The 22682-nt window shown below is 42.6% G+C and overlaps 1 protein-coding gene across 3 annotated transcripts in view; it reads right to left on the bottom strand.

Moving 5' to 3' along the window:
• The window catches only part of DNAJC11 (DnaJ (Hsp40) homolog, subfamily C, member 11), a 98703-nt gene that overhangs the window by 14004 nt on the left and 62017 nt on the right, over positions 1–22682 (bottom strand). For all 3 annotated transcript variants that reach the window (XM_006873104.1, XM_006873105.1, XM_006873103.1), the window contains 4 exons: positions 6352–6480; positions 5345–5467; positions 4339–4412; positions 796–985 (listed from right to left, as the gene is read on the bottom strand). In XM_006873104.1, the coding sequence (XP_006873166.1) occupies positions 796–985; positions 4339–4412; positions 5345–5467; positions 6352–6480 (516 nt within the window). The remainder of the gene's footprint in view (positions 1–795; positions 986–4338; positions 4413–5344; positions 5468–6351; positions 6481–22682) is intronic.

The following is a 22682-nucleotide window of genomic DNA, read 5'->3' as shown; positions in this document are numbered from 1 at the left end:
ATTCCCCAAATTCTCTGTCCTTGAATGACATTTTCAGATAATTAATGAGTTAAGCTAATCCCTGCTGCTTCCCCCTTCCTGTGGCCTCTCGTAATGGAGTTATTTTACTCACACAGTAAAATAATTCATTCCCATCCCATTCACACTTTAACTTTATGCTTTTGTTCTTCCTTAAAAATGGTTCTATGTGTAAGGCCATGGGTCTTCTTTTCTCTCATGTTAATGTTTTATTCACATGTCCCTTTAGAGAAGTTGACATGAAATAAAATAATGTCTCAGGTTCTGTATTAGATTTGAAGTTGTGTGTGTTGTTAAAGCTTAAATGTTTTTATACAGAAAGTTTTGTTCATTAAAATCAACCTGCAACAACAACCATAAAACCCACACTCCAGCTTCCCTGTGGGACTTGGGCAGCTGCCCCCATCCCCCTCGGCTGTGGCTTCACTTCAGAGGAATTCCTAACTGGCAGCAGTGCGCATGGCTGAGAGCAGCTGTCCCTCTGAGTAAGCTGGACTGCCATTTACTAGCTTGCCCAGCTCCTCACTCATTGACCACACCCATCTGGCTTCCTGGGCATCTAAGAGCATGACTCTGCTTTGGGATTCCCTTCACCAACCAGGTTCCTACCCTCATTCCTGGGCTTCTCCTAGTGTGGCCATCGCACATAGCTTCAGGGGTGTCTGAATACAGCCACCACTGGAGTCCGAGACTAAACATGTCTAACATTCAGTGAAGGCACAAACTCTCAGAATCTGTCCACAGCCCAGGGGACCCTCCTGGGAGCACCATCCTCACCTGCAGAGCCACAGTAAAGTGGCTAGTCTTGGTGTCTCGGACGATGCTCGTGTTCATGGCGGACTGGATACCCCACCGCCACTGCAGGTAACCCACCGTGTTCTTATCCAGGTTCCTTGCCAGGACGGTGGTGAGGCCAGGTCGGATGCCTCGGGACGAGAACTGCAGGGCACAGTTTGTCGTGACGAAGCTAGAGAGGCACACAGACAAGGGGCTTAGATGCCACCTGTCTCTCAGCTGTTCTCTGCCGACTTTCTTCTCAGCCTGCCTGGCTCAGGACCGGCTTGCTGTCACTTCCCTGAAACTCGGGCCAGCCCCAGACAAGCAAAGGCAGAAGTCCAGCCAGCCTCCATCCACCGCCGAATCTGCCAGGACACTTCCCTTCGAATTGACATTCTACACCCCCTCCCCAGCTCACTTTAGCTACAACCAGAGGCACCTGAATGTCAGTTTCCTGAGCCAACAGAAAAATGCCCTACCCCAAAGAGTAGTTCCCACTGCCCCACCCCCCAAAAGAAAGTGGTCCAAGGCACTGATTCCCAAACTTTTCCTCACATTCAAATCACTCGGGTAATCTAAAAAATACTGCCCACTGGCTTCCCCACCTCCAGGCATTGTGATTTAGTCTGGGGAGGGGCTGTGTGTCCTATGGACTTGCATTTTTAATGTTTAGGAAGGGATTCTAATGTGTAGCACAATTTGAGAACCACATGCGAGACAGCTCACCCTAGACTCAGCATTTCTGGGTGGAGACTGATAGTTCCGTACATCTTTTAAAAACAACAAACAAAAAAACCCCCAAACCTGCCAATAGTACATTGCGTACGCTAGACTAAGCAACTTGAAAAGCTAGGAGACCAACCAGTTCCCCTGCCAAGGCCTCTGAAGTTTGTTTGCAAGGGTGGGCAGCACCATCTTCTGGTGGAAAAGATGTACTTCATTTCACTGTCCTTCACCCTACTCCACTTATGTATGGTACTGCAGGTTGAACAAGCTTTTCATAGCCTGTTGTTGTTAAGTGCTGTCAAGTCCATTCCACCCACAACAACCCCGTATAGGGTTTCCGAGGAGCAACTGGTGAGCCTGAACCGCTGACCTTGTGGTTCAAACTGATTTTACAGTCTAGTGCATTAATCCCCTAGTACCACAACAGGACTCCTTTCACAGACTAACGAACTCAGTGTCAAGCAGTTCTGCCTCTTTCCCGTTTTTCTAGGCTCTGGAGATGATGCCATTAATAAATAAATAAAAATAAAAATAAAAATGACAACTTTGTTCAATATCATGCCGTAACTCACAGACTTCTAGAAGCTTCCCACACAAATGAATTAAGCATCCCTTCATTCTCCACAAAGGAGCTCTGGTAGCATAGTGGTTACGAGTAGGGCTGCCAACCTCAAGGTCAGCAGTTCAAAACTATGAGCAGTTCCGCGGGAGAAGGAGGAGGCATTCTGCTCCAGTAAAGATTTACAGCCTAGGAAACTCTGTGCAGGGTCACTAGGAGTTGCAAACGACTCCACGGTACTTAATAACAACACAACAACTCTCCACAGGATCCCTGGTGGTGCTGTAAGATAAGCACTGCACTGCTAACCACAGAGTTGGTTGGTGGTTCAAACCCACCAGGCGCTCTGTGGAAGAAAGACGAGGTGTAGAGATTTACAGACTTGGAAACCCTATAAAAAGGGTCACTGTGAGTATGGGATCAGCTGCAGGGACAGGACGGTCCATCCACGGTCTCTTTGACAGTGCTGGATAGAAAATACTAAATATTAGTAATAAAACAGGCGTCACTAAGAGTCGGAATCAACTTGGAAGGTAGTTTTCTGGGTTTCTCTCCACAGGGCCTCCAAGCCAACAGTTTCTCTCATTTATTTTATAACTGCCACCTGTCTCTGCTTAAGGCACAACTGGGGCCAGGGGAGGCAGGCAGACAGAGAGATTAAAATCACCCCTTGAATTTCAAGATCACATTACAGGGTGGGCAGATCAGCATGGCTGTCCCCAGACCAGGTCCCATGGTCATGCTGCCTGAATGGACCATCCCACTGGGGGGGCTGACTGCCTTCCCTGGAGCTGATCCTGTACTCACCAACCTAACTCTGATCACCCATTTGGTCGCACATCACTTGACTGTGACCTATGGTGCCCTGAATACCAGACTAGTTCGTCTACAGTAAGGTAACGAATGAGCATTCTTGTTTATAAATCATTCCCCTTGTTTCTAAATCTGCTTTCTGTAGTCTGGTCCTGTACTATGACAAGTTCAGCCCCTAAACCTGTAAAAGCTGAGGGCCAGCCTGAGGCCCCTGTTGACCATGAACAGACAGACACTTTATGTGGCGCAATAAGAACAAAGTGTCTCCTAAACCTGCTGATCTATCAGTCACTTGGGGTGCTTGTAAGATAACTCTGGACCTCAGATCTCTCACTCAGGCCTGATTCAGTTATAGCAGGGTGCCCTGGTCTGTCAGCGACAGAGGTGACAAGTCTAAGCAGACCAGATTTAAAAATACTGTAAATCCCTGCCCCTGCCTTTCCTGGACTCACTGGATCCAGAATCCTAGAGCGAGGTCTGTGAGGTTGTATTCCAGCAAGCATCCGGGTGATTACCAACCAGGGATGTCCAGTGCACCTGTCTGTCTTGTGACCTCTGCCTGGTCTTCACCTATCCTTCAGGAGCCTCCCCAAAGAGCCTATTATGTTCTTTTTCTAACAGTAGTCACTCACCCCCCACTATGGACTGGCCTCTGCTCCCCACCCCATGCTGTACGGACAGACCTACAGGCCTGAAGGACAGAGGTAGGTCTGCTCCACCCTGCAGGACCTAGCAGACACTCAGGTGCTTGTTCAACTGGAAGGGAAGCCATTCTTTTCAAACATATACCCTATTCTAGGACTCGGTCACCAACATTTTTGTTCCCTGGAAGAAAGGCTTTATTTGACCTCCTACCCAATTCTTTCATCTGTGCTCACATAGACCACCGTAAATGGAATAAGGACGCCTCCGTGTTCTAGAAGGAACAGTGGTGCACAGCTCTGGGAGTGTGACCTCACTGAGGGAGTCAAGGTGGACGGACACAGAGCCTGCTGGGTTCAAGGTCCCAGCACATCAGATCACACAGTTGGACAAAGGCCCCTTTTCAAGAACTTAAAACAGAAGGTCACACCCTCTGGGACAAAGAAATGATTTATAAGTTGGTGAGCACCGCTGACCAACTTTTCCACAACGGCATTTTTTCCTCTGCCTGTCTTGTGGTCCTGGCCACTGTGAGTGAGACAAGCACACAGGAGGGTCACCCCACAATGAGGAAATGGGGGCTCACAAAGGTTGTGCTTGACCCAGGGTGGGTCCAGGACCCCAAATCCCCTTTCCTCTCACGAACACCTTCCTTTGACTCTGGCTTCCTGTTGGCTACAGGTCTGCCCTCAGTGTGCCCAGGGCAGAGTCCATAAATAGGACTATCTTGAGAAACATAATACATGGGCCCCCACACTTGTAAGTCAAATGACCATCAATGTGATTCTCCCTCTTATACTTACCATCTTGGTGTGAGATTACGGAAGAGCTTTAGACCAAATAAAGGCCCTTGAAGATCGCCAGCTCCAAATTCTAGCTGTTTGGAAAAAGAAAAAGAGGAAGTTAATAATGGTGTTTTTGTCTCACAGCAGTTACCCAAGTCCCAGTTCTGTGCCTCTGGGAACAATTGCTTGGTTTAATTCAGTGCCATTGACCTTGTCAGACTTGCTGGGATAAGATTCTTCCTATCTCATCTTATCCTTTGTCCAAAGAAGCTGCCTGTTTCCACAGATGTGAGGCGGCCCAGGTTTCAGAAAGGAACCCCACTCAGGGCTCAAGCCAGGAGAGAAGGCTTTGGTACCCAGGGCCTGCCTGGGGGAAGAGTTGCCATCATCAGAGGGCACTTCAGTCAGGTGTGCTCCACCCTCTCTGTGGTTTCTCTGCATTTTCATTCTGCTTAGCGTCCTTGGCTGCAGGTCTCTCAGGTGACTGGAGATGGCTCTCCTAGGTCTGGTGCTGAGGGCCATCAGCAGTTCTGCACGTACACAGCCTTGGAGTCTGCAGCTAGCTTACTAGGCTGGGTGACTTTCAAGGCACCACTTCAATGTTAATTTGATACAGCTCAATTTGTTCAGCAGAACTGAATGACCACTAGTCACTGGACCAGAGAGCAGAAACTGTCCGGCCTTGAGGTTGTACAGGGAAAGGGCTTAGACTCCAGACTTTTGCTTAAAGGGAACAAAGATGCTGCACTTCTCAAGAATGGCTTTCAGGAAGTTAAGACTCAAGGGAAAGCTTGTGTTTCTATCTTAACCTGCAACTGTTTGGCAGGCCGAGAGGGCTTCTCAGATATGAAGCCTATTTTTTATTGGGGTCAGTTAGCTTACAAAAGTTTGGTCCTCAGAATCCTATTGCACATTGGTGTGCCTGTCCGCAGGTCATTTTCGCAGGCTAGCTCTTAGCAGGTAAGTGCTTAGAATCAGGTTTTAAAAGGGACAACAATATGGCCCTGTCAGGAGGCATGCTTACCTCTCCCCAGCCCTTCGCAGAAGTGACTCGTCGGAGCGCAAAGTTAATGGAGCCCCCTCCGTTTCCGTTCTGGGTTGAGAGGTTTCCAGAGAGAATGGCTGTGTCTGTGGCTGTCAGGGGTGCCTGGAAAATAACACCTGCTGGTGATAAGCTCCAATGGGAGCTGCCTGATGAATGAATGGATTGTCAGCACAGGCCCAACTGCAGATGCTGCCACAGTTCAGAATGCGCAGGGAAGCCAAATTACCTACACGGCCTTCCTTTCCTCACACGTTGCTAATGTGAACTGCATGTGGCTGCCAAGGTCATGTTCTGCAAAAGCTGTGTGGGAAAACTTTTAAACCAGAGGGAAACATGGGGTTGACTGCCAGGTGTCTCCGTGCTGTGGGACATCTGGGCCTCTCCAGACTGAAGACCTTCTCATGGTGACTTATCCAACTCTGGGAGTGCCAAGATACAGGGGGCAAGTATCCCCGAGTTAGGACTCCATGTTCCAGGTCGATACACTTGAGGCTAAATACAGAGCTGAGAAGGCAGAGACCTACTATGACCCTTAGTAGAATGGCCTGACATCACGACATCCAAATAATGGGCAGAAAGGTGACATTTTGGTGACACAGGGGTTCAGGAAGTAGAGTACACAGCAGAGGAAGCTTAAAAAACTAAAGCCACTTCCTAGAATCATATGTAGGGCTGTGGTCCCCTCCAGAGATAAATCACTATGACCTTGGGCTTCTACTTCTCTTGGCCCATTAGCACTTTCTAAGTGGAGAGATCTGTGGGCCCTGGGAGCTAAGCGGCCCCCCTCCTCCTGGCTCACATGTCAGAAAGCAGTAACAAACCAAGCAGTGACTGCAGCTTTCTTTCCTTACTTTTTTTAAGTTGCTAATTGCATCCTTTCATAAATAAAGATGAGAAGCCCTGAGCAGGCTTTCTCATTCCAGCTGCTGGTGGGCTGTGCCTCATTAACTCAGCCCTCTAAACGCAGAGGTGTTTGTGTGCTTTACCTCGATGGACTGAGAAATGTGCATTTTGTTAATTTCAATCTGGGGAAAGCCACTGCCAGAGACATCTTCATATTCCTCTTCATAACGATCAAAAAGGTCAGTGGCATCTACTCCAACGCTGATGGTTCCCTGGGGGAGAAAAGCAAGCAGTCAGCATGACGGATTGCTATTTGTACAGTGAAAGACAATACCACATTTAAAAAGTCATCATGGCTTAATTACGCAAGTCATCTGACTTCACAGCTCACTGGGCTCAGGTAGGACACTCTGTGATGAAACTACAGAGCATGAAAGTCACAGTTTGAAGCCAAGCTGCAGAGCACTGAAGTTTCAGAGCTAGAAAGTCACGTTTGGTCCAGTGAACCACTCATTTCTATAGGGGAATGACGCACCAAAGACAAGCGAGAAAGACACTCAATTTACACAATCTGATGTTCAGGGAGCAAGAGGATCCATTTCATGACTCTATGCAAATCTTTTCTGGATTTAAATCACAGATACAGAAAAATCACCAAGAAACTATCTTCCTGGATTAAACATTTTCCTCTGAACATGTTAACACCACAAAGCTACTGAAAAACACCGTTTTTATAAACAGAAAAATACCTCCAGAGACACAGAAGTTGCAAACCAAATGAAATTATGAACAGCAAGGGATTTAAAAATTGCTCCATCTTCTAAAATTAACTTGAGAATTAAGTGATGAGAAACTTCTCTCAAGAAATAGTAAGCTGAAATTCTGTGATCAATGAAGTACTGAAATCAATGCTTATTATTTTCTTTTATATTCTGAAGACTTTTCAAACGGGCACCGCAAGCCAGTATGTGGAAACATGACCGTACACACACATGTTGTCATTTAATCCTCTATGGTCCATCTTTAAGAACAATATACTGTGCCTACTTGAAGCGTACATACAGGTGTGACGTATGTAAACACTCGTGAAACCATCTCTGAAATCAAGATACCGAACATTTGTATCACCCCAAGATAGTATGTGGAGAGGTTGTCAGTGAATTTTTGCTTTTATAAAAACGAATACTTTATTGTGTTTTCAGTCTCCATTCAACTGTTTCTATAGTGACACTGGTTATAATCTTCACAATGAGTGAACATTCTCATGATTTCGATTCTGTTTGTTTCATTTCCGTTAATTTTGTTTCCCTGCCCCTTTACATGCTCATTCTTGTTTCAAAGTAATTGCTGACCACTTAGTCTTACATAGATACATTCTTCCTGATGTCAGGAGTAGCGTCATTTGGGGATGTACTGAAATAGCCCTTCCCCTTACACCTGCTGCCTCTATTTTCTTGCCTCTGTTTGACTTCCTGAATGCTAACAGGCAGAACACTGGACTCTATTCTTGGGGCTCTCTAGTTTACACACACACACACACACACACACACACACACACACACACACACACGGGCTTCAAAGTTCATGGAAAAATGAAATGAAAAGATAAGCGAGTTTTTGGAAAAGATATTTAAGTTTTTATTGTGATTCGGGTGAAAGTTTACTGAGCAAATTGGTTTTCATCCAACAGTTGATACACGTTTTGATTCGTGCTGTTGACTGCAGCCCTCAACTGTAGCAGCACTCTCCCCACTTGCTCCCTGGGTTACTATTTCTATTAATCCTGTTTTCCTATCCCTTCCTGCCTTCTGAACTGTCTGTCTTTTGTCCTAAGCAGTGTGTACCTCCCTGGTGTTACTGGTTGCCTGACGGGTCTATCTGTTTGCCTTGTAGGCTGAAAGTTGAACCACAGAGGTGAGTTCAGTTCTAGGTCTGAAGGGTGGTTAAGAGCCAGTTTCGGAGGTCTTACCAGTCACCGTCAAGACAATTAAGCTTGGCCTTTTTCACAATTTTGTGTTTTGTCCCTCATTTTTCTCCTGTTCTATCCAGGACCTCCTATTGTGCTCCCTCTCTCAGAGTAGTCAGCGGTGGTTGCCAGGTACCACCTGTAGGTGATTTTTTTAGAGGAACACAGTTCGTATGGGTGGTATCTTTTTTGAGCCAATTAGCTACTTAGCTACAAGATGACCTCAGAAGTTAGTTTTGAAGGGTGATAGTCTCAACTAGTCCAATATGTCTGTTGTTGTTTTTTTTTTAAAAGGAATGTGAGATTCTGTTCCACTTTTTCTCCTCCTGTTTTCAGGTCCATCTATGTGCCTGATCAGAATGGTCAATAGTGTAGCCAGGCACTGGGTCTTTTACTTTTAAATAGAGTAGTTGAGGAAGGCCTGCCTGAGGAGGAGACAGGTGAACACAGGCCTGACAGGGAGGAGGGAAGATGAGTCTCGTGGGTCTCTGGAAGAGTGGGGAGGAGGCCACTGGTCTGGAGCAAGAGAACATGCCTGCTTGATGGTGAAGTCAAAGGGAAAGGTGAGTGGTCATGTCAAGCCTCAGAAGAGGGTTTCTCTGAGAGAATACCAATTTAATTCTGCTGTCTGGGTGGGATAGAAATTATCTCAGATCTTTCATTTTAAATAAAATATTATCAATAGTTGCATTAAACCAAGAAGTCAAATTGGGTTTGGTACATAAACCTTGCCTTTGTACTTCTTTAGCAGCTTCCTGGTCTCATCTCAGGGTATGAGAGATACATGTGTTAATCTGAAAGCCAACCAGGAATAAGCCAGCACACTTTCCTCCCATCTCTCCAGGTAAAATGTAAGTAGTACCTGCCTTTCTAGTACCTGCATGCAGGTCCCTCACGGATACAATGGCATGGAACAGCAAACTCCTTCTGGCCTCAGTGGAGGTTGAAGAAATATAGATGCTGCCGCCACTGTCCATCTGGGAGACCAGACTAGTTGTCCAGTGTCTTGGCTTCGGAGGTGAATGAAGCTGTCAGGGCTTCCACCAGCTATGTTCTTGGGGAACTCTACATGTATGTGAGACACACGTGGAAGATAGAGGTGGTACAGTCCTGCAGCAGAACCCTGTCACCACTGTGGTTTCTGTCATGTACTGTGCTATATAAATCAGGGGTGGGTACACTTTTCCTCTTTGTTGATAAGTGCCTTCGAGTCGGTTCCAACCCATAGCGACCCTGTACAGGGTTTCCGAGGCTGTAAATCTTTACGGGAGCAGAACGCCTCATCTTTCTCCCGTGGAACAGCTGGTAGTTTCGAACTGCTGACCTTAAGGTTCGCAGCCCAATTCGTAACCACTACGCTACCAGAGCTCCTTACACTTTTCCTCTAGGGGCCATATAAAAGTTCCAGGCTTTGTGGAACATAGTCTCTGTCATAACTCCTCTGCTGCTGTAGTGGGAAAGCAGCCAAAGACAACAGTAGATGAATGGATGTGAGAATGTATCAATAAAATGTTTTCCATAACTCTGAAATCTGAATTTCTGACAATTTTAACCTTATTTCTTCTTTTTGACCTTGACTCACAAACTATACAGAAACAGGCAGGAGGCAGAATTTGGCCCATGGACTGGTTTGCCAATTGCAGATATAAATCTTCAACAATATTTTTAATTACTTGGTAACGCTTGCTTTATTTTATAGGAAACCCTTTATGCAGAAACAAGATCACACGTAGTTCATGTTTAATGAACAAATTAAGTACTAAATTTCTATTTCCCCAGAAAGTTGATGATAAACTTATAACTTATAAAATGCTTTTAACAATGACCATCCCTAGAACTAACTCCAACCACATGAGAATTAAAAAATCTCCGATCTGCTAAAGAAGCATTAGCATCTTCTTCAAGTTAGCAGGAGCCCTGGTGGCACTGCATGATAAGCACTGGTCTGTTAATAGCAATGTTCAAACCCTCTAGCCGCTCTGTGGGAGAAAGACGAGGCTTTCTGCTCCTATAAAGATTTACAGCTTAGGCAACCCTATGTTGTGGTTAAGGGCTGTCGAATTGGGTCTGACTCATAGTGGCCCTGTATAGGGTTTCTGAAGAACAGCTGGTGAGTTTGAACTGCTGACCTTGTGATCCAGTGTTTATCCTACACCAGCACACCAGGACTCCTATTGTTGTTGTGAAAAGCTGTCGAGTCAGTTTCGACTCCTATAGACGGTTGCTAATTAGTCGGAACTGACTTGAAGGCAGTGGGTTTAGTTGGTGTCCAAAAATGAGTCTGTAGCAGAAAGTCCATGACTTTTCATTTAGATGACATGTTCTTCTACATTAATTTTGCTCACTTTCATTTCCAAGGCTTTTAATATACAAATGAAAGGCAGGGCAATAGCTGGCTCTACTGGCTAATGATGCCAGTTTTCTGTGGTGTCACCAGAGACTTTGAACACAACATCAGTTACGTTAGTCCTAATAATTGTTTCTTTTGGAGGTGAGACATTGACATTATTCCTGTAAGTTCAGTTGTGGCGCTGTGGGCTAATGCGTCAGACTACAAAGTGTTTGAACTACAAGGTCGGTGGTTCAAGCTCACCAGCTGCTCCTTGAAAACCCTATACAAGGTCTCTATGGGTAGGAACTGACTCAATGGAACTTAACAAGTTCAGTTAAAAAGACTCTCAATGTTAAGCTGTTTTGAAGTTGATACTCATATATCAATTTTATTCTAGTACCATGATAAAAAAAATAAATATCCAATTTATTAAGCCAAGAAACAGAAATCTTTTTAGGATTAGCTGTGGGGCACACATAAATGTTGCCAAAATAAGCTGTGCTGTGATAGGCTACCTATGAAAAAAACCACAGCTGTTGTCAAAATTTATAATACTTTTTATATTTGCAAATTCAAAATAAAGTAACAATACATTTTTATGTTGTTATATGTAAAAAAAGGATAACATTACAGTATATTGAAAATTACTTATTAGAAATATTTAAGTCTTTGTAGAGCTGCTTTTTAAAATCAACCTCAGGGTCCTGTAATGGTTATTGAGTTTTTATATAAGTTCTCTAATTTTGGCTGCACTTTATTCACAGTTGGTTGGAAATTTAAGAAACAGGAGCACAAAAACCCTGTAGCTTTTGAAATATTTTGAAAATTTCAATCACTGAAAATACAGGTATATGCAGAAATTCTCTGATATTTACTTTTTTGGAGGGAAAAGCTAAATAAATAAAAGCACAAATGATTTATAAGACCTAATTTTGCAATTCCATAATGGCATTTAAAAATAATCTCAGTTTTTACGTATGAATCTTTACATGAAGTAGTTATTTGCAGGTGGTTAAATATCTATTCTGGAATCCTAGTGTGGCGCTTCAAGCTTATCAGTTGCTCCTTGGAAACTCTATATAGGGTCACTATGGGTCGGAACCAACTCAATGGCACTTAACAACAACGGCAGATATCTACTTTGTCCTGAAATGGAGTAAGATTGATGGGCTTACAATTTTAAATAATCTAAATTTGATAAAATATCCAAAAATATCCCAAGACAACTTAGAATTGTTTATGAAACATACTTTGGAGGCAAATAGGCAATAACTGTGAAAATATTTGGGCCAAAAAATTTATACATTCTAATGTAAATAAAGAAAAGGAGCTCTGTGGTTACGAATCACGCTGCTAACCTCAAGGTCGGCAGTTCGAAACTACCAGCCATTCCGCGGGAGAAAGATGAGGTTTTCTGTTCCTGTAAAGATTTATAGCCTCAGAAACCCTATGCAGGGTCACTATGAGTCAGAACCAACTTCACGGTACTTAAAAACAACAACAATGTAAATAAATTGAGAATGCATCTTCTCAATTAAGACACTGCAACATACAAAGAATCAATGAAATGTATCAACAATTTCAAATTTAGTAATTATACAAAAATTGAAAAGACAGAACAAAACAAAACAGAAAAAAACCCTGAAAATTCTTCAGTGGCTTCTATCTAGGTCTCTTGGATACACCTTCCATGGGCAGCTAACTATTGTATAATAACTCCAACTACTCTGAGATTGCTATGTTGTGAGGAGGCTGCAGGAAGGGGAGAGGGAGAGAGAGGAGAGAAAGACAGGGAGAGACAATAGACAGACAATAGCTAGGTGAGCCTAACTCTCCCAGCTAGCCGAGCTGAGGCACCAAGACGTGTAAGTGCAGAAGTCATCTTTGACATCCACCCAGCTGAGCTATAAACCACGTGGGAAGACTCCAAGTGAGAAATGTCTAGTTGAGTCTAGTCAATACCCCAAACTGTGAGCAACAGCAAATTACAGGTGCAAGCAACAAAGTTTTACAGTGGTTTGTTATGCAGCAACACATAATCAGAGCACATGGTATTCGGAGAAGATGTGAATGATAAAAGGAGCCCTGGTTGTGCAATGAATTATGAATTGGGCTGCTAACTGCAGGTCAACAGTTCAAATCCACCAGCCGCAACTCTGTAGGAGAAAATAAGGTTTTCTGCTCCAGTAAAGATTTACAGCCTCGGAAACCCTCTACAGGGTTGCTGTGAGTTGGTACGGACGACATGGTACATTGATTAAAGTATGCAAATGTATGTTGTATATAATGACTTTGCTTATGCTACTTATAATGTCTACATGATAAAATTTAAAAAATTTGTTTGAATATCAGAGGCATATGTTTTGTTTTTTAAGAAAAGAGTTTATTTTGAAGAAGGGGCCCTGAAAGAATTCTGCTGTTAAATGAAAAGTCACGGGTGTGAACCCACCTAGTGGCTCTTTGGGAGAAAGATGTGGCATTTGCTTCCACACACACTGGCAGCCTCTGAAATCCTAAGGAGTAGGTCTAGTCTGTGCTATGGGGTTGCTATGAGTCAGAATCAACTCAACACAATGGGCTTTATTTTTGAAAACAGATTTTGAATAAATCACTTTATAAACTTTACACTGTTAATCATTAAATAATTCAAAAATTTATTTAATTTTAATTTCTGAAAGCATCCCCTTTGTTCTCAACAGCATCGTAGCTTGATTGAGGAATGACAGGGCCCCTTGTTTACACCGTAAGACTTTGGCTCTTACTGAATGATGAGCAAAGCTGGTGGAGCGCTCTGAGCAGATACTCCATGATCTGACTGCTCTGAACAGGTTCACTCTGAGTGTTGTATAAGGGGCAACACTGGAAGCAGAGAGGGCTTAGAGTCCCAATAAGCCACCCAAGACAAGGCAATGGTTTAGTTCACAACAGTTGCATGGCATAAACTATTGATCATGTACATATATTTTGTTAATTGGCCACCTTATTCAATGAACTCTTATTAATTAGTCTCGATAGTTTTCAGGTAATTCTTAAAAGCAGGCAATTACATCATACACAATTGAGACTATTTATAGCTCTGGTAGTGTAGTGGTTACGAATTGGGCTGCTAATCTCACCATCAGCATTTCGAAACTACCAGCTGTTCCATGCAAGAAAGATGAGGCTTTCTGCTCCCGTAAAGATTTACAGCCTTGGAAACTGTACAGGGTCATTATGAGTCGGAACCAACTCTATGGCACATAACAACAACGATATGTCACTTATTATTTGTCTAATTGTACTAAAACTTCCCGAAAGATGCTCAATAAGGCTTTATTGTCTTTACCAAAGCATTTTTAAAATGATAAATATTTATGTTAACCTCTGAAACGTGGTAGTATCAGAATTCCTCTAAATTCACAAGGACAGGGGAATGAGAATTGGCACTGGCCCAAGGTTGAGATGAAGGTCAGACATACCTCTATTTCCCAACCTTTTTTTTAAAAACCAATCCTGACATCAGTCATCCCTCCCTCTCAAGGCATTCTCTGTTTCTTTGCTGGGATCCAATAATTTGTTGCAATGGCCACATAGAACCCACAGACTATACTTAGGATTATAGGGTTTATAGGGGCATGGCAGTCTGCTTGTGTGAAGATACACAGCCTTAGGAATCTGACAGCCTTTGCTTTCAGCTTCCACCTGCAGGGTTCCTGCACTAAGAACCTGCTGAGTTTAGGAGGTTCTAAGTGCAGGAACTCTGGGTCCAAAGGTCTACTCCAGGTTCTTCTTGATGATAGTGAGGCCTCCTCTCAAACTCTGTGAGACTGGATCTCTTGTTGTTGTTGTTAAGTGCTGTCGAGTTGTTTCTGGCCCATAGTGACCGTGTCACGGTTTCCGAGGAGCGGCTGCCACTTGAACTGCTGTCCTTGCGATTCTAACTGACTGCAGTTTAACACATTAACCCACAGTACCACACCAAGATCTCTAGAGGGATGGCAAAAGTGACCAATCCCCTTGGTAGGTCACAGATTCCTTATTTGCATAATTATTGTCCAAGCCTTTCAAGAGTTTTACACACCCTATATCCTTGGAAACCCTATACAGGGTCGCTGTGGGTCAGAATCGACTCAATGGCACTTGACAACAACAACATATGCTGCTAACCTTAAGGTCGGCAGTTCGAAACTACCAGCTGTTCTGTGGGAGAAAGATGAGGCTTTCTGTTCCTATAAAGATTTACAGCCTCGGAAACCCTGTGCAGGGTCACTAAGAGTCAGAACCGAATCCACGGTACTTAACAACAACAACAATACGTGCCATCCTAGGAATCATTTTGTGAGATTCAATCTGACCCTTATCATCAACTGATTGATTCACTACAGGAAAATATTTCAAAAATATTGCTCAATGGAATGTGGGACCCTAATCTTAACAGTCCAGAAACAGAGGACCCTAGGACCATCAAGGGAGAAGAACATGAGCGGAATGTGGGACCCTATCCAGAGAAGCAGCGACACCAGAGATGGAGGTAGAGACGATGGCATGGAGAGATAGAATAGCTGAGGACTCTAGAGTCATGGAAAGTGAGGGACTGAGAGCTGGTGGATAGGAGGCAGACTTGCAGAATGTGCCCTTTGGTTTTTTAAATTATTATATATTCCTGAGCGTTGTTTTTACATCCTCCCCCCCAAAACTCCCCCGCCCCCCTCAAAAGAAGACCAGAGGGAATAGACACAAATACTGTTGAATTATGACGCACGGAGAAGATTGTAATCATTGCAGTGAAATGATGAGTGTAAAACCAATGTTCTCCCATGTAAACACTCAGTTAACAATAAAAACTTAGTCATCATACTTTATACCACTTGGTTGCTTCCTTACAGGAGGCCACAATAATGAGAAATCCTGATGAGCTGGAGGCCTCTGAGAATTTTGCAAGACCAATGACTTATTCATTGTAAATACTTTTATTAGTGTTGACCCAGAAGTCTATGGAAATGACTGAATTAGAACAGAATGAGTTCAACCAATCACACTTGGTGAAATGATAATAAAATGATCTCATGCAAGGACTGATGAAGTGATTCTGAGTCTACAAGGCCATTTCTTAATATTTTAGAGTGGATCAGATACCTGCTCTTCTTCTTTCTCAAGGAAAGAACTTTCTTGAAAATGTACTGGTCACAGAACCAGATCTAGATGAATCTCTAAGTGCTAAAGAGGAGTTTAGTTGCAACTTAGATAATTCATTTCCACTTTCGAGATAAAATGTTTTTATACCATAAGGAGCCAAAAGTTTGAGGAGAATGAAAGTCAGATGTGAAGCCTTAAAATGGATCAAACATAGAAAGCAAAAGAAATGGATAAACAGAAATCAAACTGAATAAGCCAAATAAGTTACATTTTCCAACAATGTACATGCTGGTTTATGTTATTATTAAATTGTTATTAACTGAATTTCAATTACAAGTTTTTTCCCCAAATAAAAGTAACTTCTGCCATTAAGTCCAAGTCACATTTAAAAAACATTTTATTTCTTCTGCTACTATCCCATCTCAGATAATTCTTCAAGTGCAGGGTCAGCAAACTTTTGTGATCAAGGGTAAGACAGTAAATGCTTTAGACATGCATGCAAATTCTGTTGAAACTATTCAACTCCGTTATTGTGGTTACACATAATATGCAAACATGAATGAGTGTTGTAGTGTTCTGATAAAACTTTATTCATGGCACTGAAATATGAGTTTCATATAATTCCTCCATGTCACAAAATAATCCTTTTATTTTTTAAAAACTATGCAAAAATGTAAAATCTATTCTTAGTGCATAGGTTGTATAAAACAGGTATGCTCTTAGTACCTAGTTCTGTGTATCTATCTATGTTGTTGTTGGGCTCCTGTTGTGGCACTGGAGGATCAACACTGGGCTTTGAATGGCAGTTCAAACCCACCAGCTGCTATTTGGAAACCCTGTAAAGGGTCACTATGAGTCAGAACCGATTTGATGGCACTTAACAACAAGGAGCTCTGGTAGCGTAGTGGTTACGAATCGGGCTGCAAACCTTAAGGTCAGCTGTTCGAAACTACCAGCCGCTCCGCGGGAGAAAGATGAGGCTTTCTACTCCCGTAAAGATTTACACCCTCGGAAACCCTGTACAGGGTCGCTATGGGTCGGAACCGACTCGATGGCACTTAACAACAACAACAACAACAATATGTTATTATCCCATGTCAGATAAATCTTCAAGAGCAGGGTCGGCAAACCTTTTCTGTAAAGGGTTAGACAGTAAATGTTTTAGACTTTGTGAGCAGGTACTATTGAAACTATCAACTCTGTCATTGTGATGCGTGCTGTTGTTAAGTGCTGTTGAATGGGTTCTGATCCATAGTGATTCTGTATAGGGTTTCTGAGGAGTGGCGGGTGGATTTGAACCACTGACTCTGCTGTTCAAACTGACCTTGCAGTCCAGTGCTTACCCTACAGAGCCAATACAAGGACTCACAACTTTATCAACGTATAAAAAAAAGCAACAATAATGGCAAGTTATATATAGTATTTTACACACAAAGATGATGCGACTGAAAATTATCAGGGAGAGCTAAGAGCTACAGATTCTCAACTGAACCCTTTGTGGCTCTACTGGAGAAGATTTAATCTATAGAACGGGGCAGGTTATTTATTTATTTTTTCTTTTCTTTCTGTACTAAAGCTAACAGGGCTTTCAGGGAATCTCATCCTGCAGCTCCATACTATAATTAACCAATGAGAGAACAGTCATAAAAGTATATACAAAATTGTTTAAATAATCTGATTTTCTTAGTCTCTCAAGTTTGGAGCTACTCAATAAAAACCACAAATTCATAAAACTTCAATGGTTTAAGAAAGCCAAGTGATACAAGAGTAATAAGCAGCTGAGGTGTGGTGCTGTAGGATTAACGCAAGGTCAGTTTGAACCACAAGGTGGATGGTTCAAACTCACCAGCCGCTCCTTGGGTCATTATCAGTTGAAACTGACTCGATGGCACTTAGCTACAACAACAACATAAACAACAGTCTTGCTGGATCACCATCTCCCTGGATTATGAAATAATCCATTCACAAGTTAACCTTTCTTTTTGTTGCTTCTAGGTGTTGTACAGTCCGTTCTAACCCATGGTGACCCTATGTACAACAGAAAGAAATACTGTCTAATCCTGTACCACCCTCACAATCACTGCCACGTAGGGGCCCATTGTGGGAGCCACTGTGTCAACCTATACCCCTCATTTCTTCCTTTTTATGCCGACCCTCTATGTCCTTCTCCAGGAACTAGTGCCTCCTGATAATGTGTCCAAAGTACGTAAAACAAATCCTCCCATCCTCTCTTCAAAGGAGCCTTCTGACCTGCACTTTTCAACGGCAACAACATGGAATATTAGATTTTGTTGCTAACAGATATATCAATTCTTTTTTGGTTCTTCTTATCCACTGTCCAGTTTCTACATGCATTTGAGTCCACTGAAAATATTATGGCTTGGGTCAGGTGTACCTCAGTACTCAAAGTGGCTTCTTTGCTTTTTACCATTTTTAAAAGAGGTCTCTTGTAGTTGATTTGCCCAGTGCAATGTGTTGTTTAATATCTTGACTGCTGCTTCCATGAGCCTTGAATGTGGGTCTAGGTAAAATGACATTTTTGACAACTTCAATATTTCCTCCTTTTATCACAATGTTGGTTTACTGGTCCAGTTGTGAATATTTTTGTTTTCTTTATGTTGTGATGAATGTATACCTAAGACTGTATGTAGTCTCTGATCTTCATCAGTAAATGTTTCAAGACCTCTCCACTTTCAGCAAGCCAGATTGTGTCAGCTACATATTGCAGGGTGTTAAGGAGTCTTCCTCCAAGCTGATGCCACATTCTTTTTCATACAGCTCGCTTCTCAGACTATTTGCTCAGCATACAGAATAAATACATATGATGAAAAGAAATAATCCGGATTCCTATGTTTCCTGATTTTAAACCATGCTGTTGTGATCCTCTTGGTCTACATCCATGTTCCACATAAGCACCATTAAGTGTTCTGGAATTCCTTTCCTCACAACGTTGTCCATAACTTGTTATGATCCACATAGTTTCAATGTTTTTGCATGGTGGTAGTGGTGGTTATGTGCTGTGGAGTCAGTTCCAACTCATAGCAACCCTGTACAGGGTTTCCGAAGCTGTAAATCTTTATGGGAGCAGAAAGCCTCATCTTTTTCCTGTGGAACAGCTGGTAGTTTCAAAATGTTGACCCTGACATTAGCAGCCTGATTTCATAACCACTATGAAAGGACCTCTGGTAGCGCAGTGGTTACAAATCGGGCTGCTAACCTGAAGGTCGGCAGTTCAAAATTACTAGCAGTTCCGCAGGAGAAAGATGGGGCATTCTGCTCCCATAAAGATTTACAGCCTCAGAAATCCTGTGCAGGGTCACTATGAGTCGGAACCGACTCCACGGTACTTAACAATAACAATGAAAATGGATAGACATCTTTCTAGTATTCTCTGGTTTCAGCCAAGACATTATCTGCCATCAGCAATGATATCCCTTGTTCCACATTTTCTTCTGAATCTAGCCTGAATTTCTGACAGTACCGTTTATGTACTGCTGCAATAATTTTTCACTAAACTTCAGCGAACTTTTACTTGTGTGTAATACTAAAAATATCACTTAATAATTTCCACGTTCTGTTGGATCACAGTAGTTTGGAATGGACACAGATGTAATCATGGCATACAATCTGGCTTGGCTGACTCACTAGTATCCATATGCCTTCAAAGAAGACCAGTTAATACAACTATTATTCACGTTTACACACCAACCACTAATGTCAAAGATGAAGAAACTGAAGATTTTTACTAAATTCTAAAACTGGAAATGAATCAAACATGCATCAAGATGCATTACCAATTGCTGGAGACTATAATGCAAATGCTGGAAAAAATGAACTATCAGTAGTTGGAAAATAAGGCCTTGGTGATAGAAATTATATGGGAGATCACATGATAGAATTCTGTAAGACCAATGACTTATTCACTGTAAATACTTTTTCAACAATATAAACAGCAATTATACATGTGGCCCTCACAAGATGGAATACACAGGACTCAAATTGACTATGTCTGTGGAAAAAGACAATGGGGAAGCTCAGTATCAGTCAGAACATGGCCAGGAGTTTACTGCAGAACAGACCAACAATTGCTCGTATTTAAGTTCAACTTGAATAAAATTAAAGCAAGTCCATAAGAACTAAAGTACAAACTTAAGCATGAGGAGGCCTCAAAAAGTCTATGGAAAAATAGAATTGAAAGACAGTGGAATTATGGTGTAGTGAATTATCTAATGTCTTTTCTAGCCCTAGTCTGTAACTCCCATCAAATGTTCCTGCCCTGCTGGGTCTGGGTAAGAGAAAGTAGGAAAAAATACTGATAGGATGACAGGATTCAGTTGTGGATGTTAAAAGAGCTAATGTTGTTGTTATTAGGTGCCATTGAGTCAGTACCGACCCATAGCGACCTTATGCACAGCAGAACAAAACACTGCCCGATCCTGGGCCAACCTCACTATTGTGGCCAATCCATCTCATTGGGGGTCTTCCTCTTTTTCTCTGACCCTGTAACTGTGAAACCTTGGCACTCTAGTGTGAGTTTAAAACAGCCATCTCAGAAACATGAGCAACATCACTACCATCACACAAGAGCCAGAAGTGGAGTGTGTCCTTTGGACCCGAGATCACTGCACATTGAACCTCCCTTACCTGGGGACAGAAAGCTGTGACACCAGAGGAGTGACAGGGGAGCAGCAGCAGCAGAACCAAGAACCAGAGCATGAGACAGAGCAGGGAACTGCCCAGCTCATAGAGCAAGTACAGTTGAGTGATTGTGGGCAGGAAGCTGGGTAGTAGAGAGGGGTGTCTCTAGGGACTTCAATAGGAGAGCTAGGTTTGGTGACCTTCAGAGGTAGAAGCAAGTGCCTTCAGGCTGAGGCTTATGATGGAGTGGTGTGTCTTATGGGCAGTTATAAGCAGCTGACTGGAACAACTGTGCCCTGAGCATTTCTGGCCCTGAATTATAACCTGCTCACTCTCCTAATAAACACCTAACTGTGAGTATGGTGTCTGAGTTCTGTGTGGCCACTGCAATGGATTAGTAAACCCAGCTGGATAGTGAGGATCATGGGAGGTACGGTTTGGTTCATTTTTTCAAGAACTTTCTGAAGCCCCTTCATATATCCCACCTGAATTTAGAGGCCATCTCAAGACTACATTTGATGCACTGAAAACACTAATGACCAGAGATCAAAAGAGTTGTGGGATGACATCAAGCACATAAAACATGAAGGAAAAGGTCATTAAACAGACAGGAAAGAAAGAGAAGACCAAATTAGATGCCTGAAGAAACTCTGAAACGTGCTCAAATGGAAGAAATGAAGTAAAAGGGCTGAACAGAAGATTTTAAAGAGAAGCTCGAAAAGAAAAAGTAAAATATAATAAAATGTGCAAAGATCTGGAGTTTGAAAACCAAGAATATGCTCCTATTTCTTAAGTTGAAAGGACTGAGGATAAAACTGAAGACTTGAGTTGAAATATTTAAGAATTCTATGAGCAAAATATTGGACAATGCAGGTATCAAAAGTATCAAAAGAAGCTGGAATACACACTCAACATACCAAAAAGAATTGGTTGATGTTCAACCATTTCAGGAGGGAGCACGTGATCAAGAACCAATGGTATGACTGAAATAAGTCCAAGCTGCACTGAAGGCATTGGTGACAAACAAGGCCCCAGGAATTGATGGAAAACCAATTGAGATGTTTTAACAAATGAATGCAACGCCAGAAGGGTCCATTCATTTATGTCATCACAAGAGAAAGGTGATGCAATGGAATGCAGAAATCATCAAATAATATCATTAATATCATATGCAAGTAAAATTTTGCTGAAGATAACTTAAAAATGGCTATAGTAGCATACCAACAAGGAACTGCCAGAAATTCAAGCTGGATTCAGAAGAGGACCTGTAATGAAAATTTTCACTGCTGATGTTCAGATGTAGCTTGGCTAAAAGCAGAAAATTCCAGAAAAATGTTTAGCTGCTACTGACTATGCAGAGGCATTCGAGTGTGTGGAGAGTAACCTATTCTGTTTGCACCATTTTACAATCCCACCAGCAGTGTAGGAGGGTCCTAGTCTCTTTACACCTTTGCCAGCCTGTTATTTTCTGCTTTTTTGAACTTTGCTATTAATGCTGGGTTTAACTATATACTCCCAGCCCTGGCCTCTTGGAAGATACAAATAATGTCTTAGGCTGGGTTCTCTAGAGGTGTAAAACCAGTGAAGCTCATTATATATGTATGTCGTTGTCGTTGTGATGTGCCGTGGAGTCAGTTCTGACTCATTGCGACCCTGTAAAGGGTTTCCAAGCCTGTAAATCTTGATGGGAGCAAAAAGTCTCATCTTTCTCTTGAGGAACAGCTGGTAGTTTTGAATTGCTGACCTTAAGGTCTGCAGCCCGATTCGTAACTACTACACCACCAGAGTGCCTTTATATATGTATATATACAAAGAAGTTTTTATCAGTGAAATGGCTTGCACAGTTGTAGAGGTGGGAAAGTACCAAGTCCCTTTGCCCGATGCCAAGTTGGAGGCTTCTGACTCAGGTAGCTTCAGGGCTGATAAACCAAGATCAGCAGGTCAGGGGGCAGGCAGGCAGATGAGATGACCAGCTGCTAGCAACTCCCAGGAATGGCAAGCAATAGAGCAGGCCAGCGGCTCAAGTCCAAAAGAACTGGAAGTCAGATGACGAGCCAGATGCAGAATCCAGAGCCAGCAGAAGACAAACAAAGTTTTCCCAAGTGTTCAATATATTGGATGCAGGCCATACTCCCAAGCAAACTTCCTTTCAACTGATTGGCTGCTCATAGCCAGTCTCATCATGGGGGATGACTACGTCTTACTTGCCAAACCACTGAGACTCCTGGCCCAGTCAAGTTTACATAAAATTGGAACTATCACAGACGCCAGTGCATCAGACAAAACAGTGGATAAAAGTGCAGTTTCCATGAATCCACAGCCGCCTTAGTTGTTCAATGTTCCACATACTGATCCCAAATCATTTTCCTATAATATTCACTTACTGATATTGTTTCTGTTCTCTTGGACCTGTTTCCTACTAG

Source organism: Chrysochloris asiatica, unplaced genomic scaffold (genome assembly GCF_000296735.1).
Source record: "Chrysochloris asiatica unplaced genomic scaffold, ChrAsi1.0 scaffold00223, whole genome shotgun sequence".
In the NCBI taxonomy this organism is placed as follows: Eukaryota; Metazoa; Chordata; class Mammalia; order Afrosoricida; family Chrysochloridae; genus Chrysochloris; species Chrysochloris asiatica.
This window is presented reverse-complemented; position numbering and strand designations above follow the sequence as displayed.